This window comes from Eurypyga helias, unplaced genomic scaffold (genome assembly GCF_000690775.1).
Source record: "Eurypyga helias isolate BGI_N326 unplaced genomic scaffold, ASM69077v1 Scaffold17512, whole genome shotgun sequence".
NCBI lineage: Eukaryota > Metazoa > Chordata > Aves > Eurypygiformes > Eurypygidae > Eurypyga > Eurypyga helias.
This window is the reverse complement of record NW_010238019.1, coordinates 1-9,330: the sequence shown is the minus strand read 5'-3', so window position 1 is coordinate 9,330 and position 9,330 is coordinate 1. Positions and strand designations below refer to the sequence as shown.

At 52.1% G+C, this 9,330-nt stretch overlaps 2 protein-coding genes across 2 annotated transcripts; one reads left to right on the top strand and one right to left on the bottom strand.

Annotated features, from left to right (window-relative positions):
* Window positions 1–105: 105 nt before the first annotated feature.
* Window positions 106–7,380, top strand: ALDH9A1 (aldehyde dehydrogenase 9 family, member A1; the record flags this gene model as incomplete). Its single annotated transcript, XM_010147705.1, has 11 exons — window positions 106–215; window positions 584–729; window positions 1,811–1,940; window positions 2,271–2,405; window positions 2,917–3,113; window positions 3,929–4,069; window positions 4,543–4,731; window positions 5,788–5,875; window positions 6,217–6,358; window positions 6,891–7,003; window positions 7,114–7,380. Coding segments are annotated over 11 exons (1,486 nt in total), but the record flags the coding sequence as incomplete, so codon positions are not given.
* A 910-nt stretch (window positions 7,381–8,290) lies between these two features.
* LOC104506674 (microsomal glutathione S-transferase 3-like) lies at window positions 8,291–8,788 on the bottom strand (the record flags this gene model as incomplete). Its single annotated transcript, XM_010147704.1, has 2 exons — window positions 8,291–8,400; window positions 8,716–8,788. Coding segments are annotated over 2 exons (183 nt in total), but the record flags the coding sequence as incomplete, so codon positions are not given.
* Window positions 8,789–9,330: the final 542 nt, after the last annotated feature.

Genomic DNA, 9,330 nt, shown 5'->3' with positions numbered 1-9,330 from the left:
CCGCTCGGGGTGGGGAGGGTTGGGCCTGCGCCGAGGCGCGGGGCCGGGGCCCGCGGGTTGCCTCCTCGGCCTGCGGTGTCTTGGTGGCTGTTTTCCCTCCTGCAGCGCCAGCCTCGTAGCAGAAGCCATCTCTGACTCGCAGTCGAATAAAAAACCCGAGTGCTGCCTGATCTCGGTGAAGGATTTAAACGTTTCTAAGTTTGTTGTAACTGGAGGTACCAAGGTTTCAGCAGAATTGCTTCAAGAAAGAGTTTAACTGCGTTAAGGAATGTGTAACAGAGTCCTGGAGCTGGTGGTAGAACTATAACAAACCCCAGCAGAAAACAGGGATTTTGTAACGATTGGAGCTAATCAGTAACTGAAACATCCCTGTGGAGAATGGCAGATCCTTTAATTCAGAGCAGCTGAGCTGCATCCACGCTTCTATAGGCAGTGACAAATCAGTGGGAACCATGGCATGAAGTTCTGTAGGGGGCTGGGACTGGAATCTTTGCGATCTGTTGCAAGATAAGCCGCCTTATTCTTCTGTGCCCTTTTTCTGATGGTTTTTTTTAATCTTATTATCTGTTTAAAACATACCCAGGTCGTGTGATAAGCAAACTGCTCTGCTCTGGGGAGAAGGAGGTTGATCTGGCTGTGCAGAGTGCAAAGGCTGCCTTTAAAATATGGAGTCAGATGTCTGGCATGGAGCGGAGCAGGGTGCTGCTGGAGGCTGCCAGAATTATTCGGGTATGTTGTGGGAGCTCGCCTCTTCTTTTGGAGAGGGCTGGTTCTGCTTCCGAGCTTTCTTGTGGGTTAGCGTGGTTGTTGGGGGCTTCCAGGAGGACTTCCAGAACTCCAGGAGGAGCGCAGGAGTTAAAATCCGCCTTTGTCCTTGCCTTGGGCAGGGCTTCAGTCTTACCACTCTGTTCAAGGCCAGTGTGTATCTTCTCTGCTTAGTTCTGTTGGAAGTCATAAACCTGAAGCTATCCAGTTGAGATCTTGCAGGGCTCGTGCTTCTTTTCACAGCCTCGGAGGTGAAGCTTCAGTCTGTGATTTTGAAGCCGGGGTTGCGTAACTGCCACGCTATTGGACAGTGTTGTTACATAACTGGAGCATGTCTTGTTTTACCAATTAAAAAATGGTGGGAATGCTGGTTTTTATCTTAGACACCACGTAATTCACATGGGAGAGGATACAAATAAGCCAGTTTTATCACAAACTGCTTTGTGAGATAACGTGTTCTTGGGACATCAAAGTGAATCCCCGTCGAGGCCCAGATCTGTAAGAAACCAGACCTTCTTTCCCCAGTGTGTGTATGTGATGAGAAAACTCTTCTTTCTGCCAAACTCCTGCTGTTGCCAGGCCTCTGCAGCGGGGAAGTGTTTCTGCCTGGGAGCTGGTCTGGTAAAGGATGCTTCCCAGCTGCCTTGCTTTGTCTGTCCTTCAACGAGTCCTGTGGTTCTGTCGTGATCCTGCCGTTTGCTGTTCCTCCCAGTTCAGTTCTGTGAATTCTAATCGTTGTTTACCAGCCGGCTTCTCGGTTTTAAGTTTGCTCAGCTTTTAGATAAACAGAGATGTGAAGCAAGACTGAACCCGCAGTGAACCCCGGCGGCTGTGTGACATTCCCCTGCGATCGCTCGCTGCTGGGAAATTGATAAATAGCAATTGGGACTGTACGTTTTAGAGATGAAATTTTCTAATGGTAGAGCCTGGCTTACTGATGGCAGAGCTTTGTTTGGGACTTGGGTGCTTCTCAAGCACCCATCTCCTCCTGGAGTTCTACTACAGGCTTCTCTAACATCTTGTCGCTGTCCTGTCTCACTTACAGGAGCAGAGAGATGAAATTGCCACCTTGGAAACCATCAACAATGGGAAGTCCATCTTTGAAGCCAGAGTGGACATCGACATATCCTGGCAGTGCCTGGAGTATTACGCAGGACTGGCGGGGTGTCTGGCCGGTGAGAACGTTTACCGGGAGTATGCTCTTTTGCTCTCTGTCCTGCCACCTGCCTTCCCTGGTAACCTCCATGGCACGAGACCATCTTTGCTGTTGATTTCTATAAAGAGGCGGATTGCTCCTTTTTCCTGAAGGTTTTGGAAGGATTTTCGGAGATCTCTGCCTAACGCTGCCGTGCTCTGTGAGCACTTACATACCTTCTGTGAGCTTGCTGGGGTAAAGGCCATGTGTCTCTGTTCCCAATCAGCATGAGATCTGGCCCCTGAGGCTCTGATAAGACAGGAAGGGGCTTTGCTCTTTTCTACCTTGTGGCTGTTTTTCTTCTTTGCAGGCGAACACATCCAACTTCCCGGGGGTTCCTTTGGGTACACTCGGAGAGAGCCCCTTGGGGTGTGTGTTGGGATTGGAGCCTGGAACTACCCTTTCCAGATTGCCTGCTGGAAGTCTGCCCCGGCCTTGGCGTGTGGTAATGGAGACTCTTTGCCCACAAAAGCTTCTCTTTTGAAGCCAAATGATCCTCTGGGGGAGAGTGATTTGGGGGATAAAGTCTAGGATTACCTTGAAAGAGGTGGTGAAGGATTAACAGAACCTTCAGGGTGTTACTCTGGCAGGAAAGGAAAAGTGGGAACGTGAGAAATGCTAAGAGGGCTGGGAGTGCACCTGGAAAAGTGCCGATTGCTCGGCTTTGTACCAGATGAGGAAGGTCTCTGGAAACACCTGCAGTGCAGGACCAGCAGTCCCATCTCCCCCAGCCCTTCCCAGCAGGGAGGTGCGGTTCCTCCCTTTCCCTGGTTGCAGTGTTCATCTGAAACTGTTTCCCCCTCTCTTGGGAGAGATCTGGGGATCTTCTGGGATCTGTTGAGACAAACTCATTGTGTGGGGTGGCTTTTTTGGGTTGTTTTTTATTTTTTGGTGGTTCTTTTCCCTAGAGCAGTTGGGGTTTTAACCCCACCTTGCCTCTGTCTGGTTTCCCCTAGGCAATGCGATGGTCTTCAAGCCCTCTCCCTTCACCCCCATTTCGGTGGTGAGGTTGGCCGAGATCTTCACAGAGGCCGGTGTGCCCAAGGGGCTCTTCAACGTGGTGCAGGGCGGAGCGGCCACAGGCCAGTTCCTCTGTCATCACCCAGATGTGGCCAAAATCTCCTTCACTGGCAGCGTGCCAACGGGCGTCAAGGTAAAAGCGCCTTCGCCCCTGGGGACTCAAGGCATCTGTAGCGCCGGCCTTCATGGTGTGTCATGGGTGTCGATATCTCCTGGAGCATTTTGTAAAGATGGGGTGCGAGACAGCATTTCCGGGTCAGAGCAAGGAGCTTGCGGTACGGGGTCAGGCTGGGGCTCCAGTGAGCCTGCTGGGCACGGGCACTCGGTCCTTTTGGAGGAGCCCCTTGGTCATCTTCCCCCTGGCTGCAGTGAAGTCTCTGAGCTGCTGCAGTGGGTGTCTGCGTGGGGAGGAGGGCACGTAAACCAGAGCAGGACTAGGAGAACGTGGGAGTGTTTCTGGCAGAAATAGTTTGGTTTAGCTGCATACAACCTCCTGTTTTTAAGCAGGAGGTTAGTTTCTGTGATTTTTTTTCACCCTCAATTTATTCTTAAAAAAATTCCAAGTCCCTAAAGAGACTTTTTAAAATAAATTTGATTGGAAAGAGAGGAAATGCTGCCCCTTGAACTCTCCTTACGTGTGCGTACCTGTGGGGTGCAGTGTTGTGGATATAGTTACAGCTGTCCATGGACTTCAGCTGAGCACGAGACTTCTTCCAAATGACTCCTCAGGTTTTGTTCCTTTTATCCTTAAAAATAGCAAACCCCAAACCCTCTGAGACTGTCCCCAGTCTGAGCTAAACACACCTAGAAAACTCTGCTTGCCCCTTGTGCTGCTTCTGGTGTTGGTGAAGGGCCCTGTGGGATCTCTCCCCTTGGGTGTCTCTTGCCTCCCTCCATCCTCCCAGCGACCAGTGGGTCACTTGTCTCTTCTCTCCTGGTTTCCCTCAGATCATGGAGATGGCAGCTAAAGGGATCAAACCAGTCACCCTGGAGCTGGGGGGCAAATCCCCCCTTATCATCTTTTCGGACTGTGCCTTGGAGAATGCTGTGAACGGAGCCCTCATGGCCAACTTCCTCACGCAGGGTGAGGTGTGTGTCTGTGGGATGGGAGAAGCCCTTCCGAGCGTGGTGGGTGGTTTGAGAATTGGGAACTTCAGGGCACCCCTCACTAAGCAAGGCACAGGCTGGCCCTGCTTCCCATCTTCCCTGTGCAGTGTCACAAGGGATCAGAAGGGACGTCCTTGCAGAAGGTGGCACAGGGTGTCCCAGCGGAGTGTGCCTTAGCTGATGCCCTGCCCTTCCCGGAAGCGCAGCCTCTCCAGCACCTGGTACCCAACTCGATGAGTTGTTGCTACCTGGTGGCATCGGTGCCACTATGTTCAGCGTGGGCTGTTCAGCTTAGTCCTTAGCAGCAGGGCAGTCCAGTCTTTGTCCCCAGGGACGACTTAGCTGTTTAGCAGCTGTGGAGGGGCTTTTCTGAGACCCTCTGTAGCAGGACCCCAGCAGGGAATGACTCCGGGGTGCTGCGTGTCTTATTCTGAGCAGCCTGTCCTGTATCCCAGGTGTGCTGCAACGGCACGCGGGTGTTTGTGGAGAGAAAGATACTGGATGTCTTCACAAAGGAGGTGGTGAAACGCACCCAGAAAATTAAAGTTGGAGACCCGCTGCTGGAAGACACACGGATGGGAGCCCTCATCAACCGGCCCCACTTGGAACGTGTCCAGGGCTTTATCAAGCAGGCGAAGGAGCAGGTGAGACTGGGATGCTGCCTTATGAGTGCCCTGAAATGTGTCTCTTGTTGGACAAAGAGACAGGCAGCTGCTTTCCTGCCCCATGCCTTCCCAGCTAAGCTGTTCTTTTTTGTTGTGCTTGAATTACTTGACGGGTATCTTGGGCCATTAGGTTAACAGTGACCCAGCACATGTCTCTAAATCACCACTGAAGGTGACGTGACATTTCACAGCCTCACGTTGCCCAGCTTCAGAGGTTACGAGATACCCAGCCTGGCAGTGTATAAAATGGGAGAATCCATACATTTGGGCTGCTTTCTCTTTTATAAGCTGTGGTGACATCTGCCTTGTTTAGGTTTCAGTTTTGTCGGTTGCAGAAAGAGCTTATTAAGGGTCAGCGGCCAGATTTACAGGCTGACACAGTCTCTGTAAGAGCAATAGGATCTACCCAGGCTTTTTTTTTGGGGTTGGGTGTTTTTTCTTGGTGTGGTGTTTTGTTGGTTTTTTTTTTTCCCTCCAGGTTTTCTTGCAAAGCATAAAGATGTTTTAAATGCCAGTACTAGATAAATGACTAGGTGTAGCCAGTTTGGGGATGGGCTGGAGAAGGGGAGCTGTGGGTGAAAGCCAGGTGGACTAGATGAGGATTTGGAAACAGGAAGGTGGATGTGGAAGGAGAGGAGAAAGCCCCATCTCTTAGGTGGGTGTTTCTTGCAAGGTGATGTGCTAAGGGACTGATTGACTCACTAATGAGGGAATTGGCACCACGTGAAGCTGTGGAAGTTAATGTGATGCCAACTGAGGATCTGCTCCTAGCTGCAGTTGCTTCCCTCCAATCTACACTGGCTGCTGTGGCACCTGCACCCCAAACCAGCATTGTTTGGGCTTTTAGGATTGGTCTCACCCTCTGACCCTTGATCTATGAATGATGCTCTGTCAGCAGCCCTGAGCTGGAGAGGCACTAGGGAGACCATGGGCACAGCTTATCCAACAGGACTGTAAATCCATTAAGGAATATTGGCCAGCCACAGCTGCGGCAGCTGGGTGGGATGCCACTGGATGTGCTTGGCTCTTTTTCAGGGGGCAGAGGTGCTGTGTGGTGGGGACCTGTACGTGCCAGATGACCCGAAGCTGAAGAATGGCTACTACATGCGACCCTGTGTGCTAGGTACGATCCCTCCAATTTGTGGTACTGCAGTCTTCTACATGGGTGTTGCTTCTAGAGAAATCCCTGTTCAGTGTAACCTGTCCCTGTGGACATCCACGGTGTGGACAGGCACTGGTATGGCTGTACTGGAGAGCTGAGGCACCTAGGAACTGCATCCAGAGAAATCCCTGCTGTTGGAGGGACAGGACACGTGCAGTTAGTGCCTTTGCTGCCTTGACGTGCTTCTCCACTAGCCGAGCGGGGCAGTGCCAAGTGCTTTCTCGAAGGCGGCGTGGGTTACTGAATGCACAGGCTTTTCTGACTCTTCCTCCTGAAGCACACGTGCTCTGCTGTGCTTCCAGGGAACTGCACGGATGACATGACGTGTGTGAAGGAAGAGATCTTCGGGCCTGTCATGTCCATTCTGCCCTTTGACACAGAGGAGGAGGTTGTGGAGAGAGCCAACAACACCAAATTCGGCCTGGCAGGTGGTGTCTTCACCAGGTATGACTGGGTAGCGTGGCTGGTGTGGATCTGGTCTAGGGAGGGGAGAAAGGAAGTACTGCAGCAACACAATGCTCCTCTGGCAGTACCTGGCATGGGTATGGATATCCTGTTCCAGAAAAGCTGGAGCAAGGCACTGCCAAAAGGGAACTTTGTACATGACTGCACATCTCCTCCCAGTTTTTCCTGAGTGGTTAGATGGGCCCAGCTGTCCTTCAGGCTCCTTCCAGCCTGTGCCTGCTTCCTGCATCTCCAGGAGATGTGCACCAGGAGCCTGCCGTGCCGCTGAAAGCGCGCAGAGATGGCTGTTGGCTGCTTGCCGCAGTCCGCTTTGCTGCTGTCCGTGTCCTGCCCTCAAATCCCTTCTGAGCATCCTTGGGAATAGGTGCTGCATCCTTTGAGCAGGCAGAGATAGGGTAGGGCAGGTCAGGCTCCGAAAAAACACTGCTGGCCTCTCTCTAGTGGGGTGGCAGCTGGCTGGGGGGAAGGGATGAATGGGAAGGGATCCAGCTGAAATGTCCTTTTCCTGCAGGGATATCCAGAAGGCTCACAGGGTAGTGGCTGCTCTCAAGGCTGGGATGTGCTTCATTAACAACTACAACGTCAGTCCCGTGGAGCTGCCTTTTGGAGGATACAAGGCATCAGGTGGGCTCTGTTTGGCCTCCCCTGGTATGACTACGTGCCAGTTATGGGGGGTGTGAGCGGTCCCTGGCACTGCCTGGAGCTGTTTTCTCACTTCTGACTTCTCCCTGCAGGATTTGGCAGAGAGAATGGGCGAGCAGCCATTGAGTACTACTCGCAGCTGAAGACAGTCTGCGTGGAGATGGGTGATGTGGAATCTGTGTTTTAGTGGCTCAGGGGCCTGCTTAGGGGAGCATCAGCCAGTTTTTGCCTGTCAGCCAGAGATACGCATCATTTACACAGCAATAAAGTGCTCTAAAATCGTAAGTGTCTGGGGGGTGGAGCGTAGCCGGAGCAGCATTTAGCTCCTGCGAGGGGGAATGTACGCTCAGGGCCTGTGGGCCTGATGGGAGATGGGAACCTCAGCGTGGGAGGCAGCACTAGGGCTTTCAGCAGCAGCTGCACAGGCCTTACCAGAGGCTTGGTGGTGGCAGCAGAGCCCCAGCCCAGGCTGCTCTCCCTGCTGCGTGCCTTAAACAACAGTGCCTTCCACCCCTGGTGTGGTTTGCCTTCTTGACAGGTACGACCCCGCTCAGTGCACGCAGCAGCTCTTGGACATGCGATATCCCGTGAGCTGTCTGTTCTCTGCCTACATAAAAGCCGTAAGGGTAGGGTTGTTTATTCCCTCTAGCCCCCTTGTAAACACAAGTTTTGAGGTTTTTTCTATCTGTACTTCACTTCCAAGTTGGGGAAAAAACATTGTGGAGATGGTGAACTGATGCTGCCTGGGGCAGGCGTGGCCCTGAGAATCATTTCCACGCAGAGTGTGGAGCACAGCCCGATTGTAGCAAGCTCCAGCATAGGATAGATTTGCTGCCTGTCATAAGCAAAAGCTCTTTGACTTCCTTCCTATAGGCCTACCGTTCTTTGTAAACACGATGAAGCAACAGCTTCAAATATTTGCCTACATCTCTTTCTTTTTTAGCAATCAAATAAATATTAACTCTGGAAGACCTTATCGCAGAGTGACGTGAATTTGAGGGGTCCAGAAATAGGGCTGCTGCTGTATGAGTTAAAACACGTTGGAAGATGGCTTTTTGGTCACCAAAATCATAAAAGCTGGGGCATCTCTGCCTGATGGGCTGTTTTCTGTAGTCCTCCAAGGCCAGAGTTGTTCTACCATTCCGCAAAACTTCTTAAGGAAGCCCTTTAGAATGAAAGTACAGAACTGACGACTTCATTTTATTCAATGAGGAGAAAAGGAAAAGCAGACATCCCTGTCGTTTCCCAGGTGGCCATCGCGGTGGTCGGTCAGTCCTGGGCGATCCAGCCGAGGTGCTGGCAAGCTGAATACACGCCCGTGCCCACCAGCCCAATGAGGGCAGCTGAACCCATGGCCCCCCTCCTTCGGTTTTTTGGATCTGGGAGGGAAAAAAAAAAGAGGTGGTTTTGTCAGTTCAGCAGCCCGTCACTGAATGACTTAGTCCATCCTGAAAAACTAGAGGGAGCAGGAAATAGAGCTAAATCTCCAGGCAAAGCACAGCCCGGGCTGTGTACCCACCTTCAGTCTGTGCTATTATTAGGTTAGTGCCCTTCCCATCGGTAGGAAAAGTCTACTCCAGGGATGGCAGCCTGTGGCCCTGCGCCCTTTCCTTCATGCCCAGACTGGAAGCTCTTCGTGAGCTGGAGGAAAGAGCCCTGAGGCCGCTGTAGGAGCCTCACGGGTAAAGACCTACCTCCTGTGTAGTAGCCGTAGGCATAGAGGATTCTCCCAAGGATCCAGGTGATGCCGAGCCCTGTGGCGATCCGCTAGAGGAAAGCAGAAGCGTTAGTTTTGGGAACTCTCCACGCTTGCGTGTGCTTGGCTTTCTAGCAGCCCTGCTGCAGAGAAGCCTCCGGATCTGCCTATGCTGCTTCCTTCCCGCTCTGGAAAGGAGCGTTCAAGAAGGATCGGATTTGTCTGTTGGTGGCAAAGAGCGAGCTACTGGATTTGACCTCTCCCCTGCCTGCCTCCTCCTGAGTTTTCTGCATGTTTCAGTTAAAAGTAACCCAGGCTTTTTTTGATCCTACATGCACCTCCTTTGGTGGTGGAAGTGAGCGGGAAAATCACTGATGCCTATCAGATAAACTCTTTGTGAATAAAAAGTGGGTTCCTGTTCTGCCCACTGCCAGCTGCTGAGAGGCACTGCTGTAACCCCAGCAGGACCCGACAGGGCTTGGAAGAACCAGGTGGGGTTGGAGGGACCTTTCCTGCTCACAGAGGCTGCGGATGCTTCGGTTTGTCCAACGAGGTGCCCTCAGGGGAGGGAAACGGGTTCAAAGCCAAAGGTTTCATAGAATCATGGAATGGT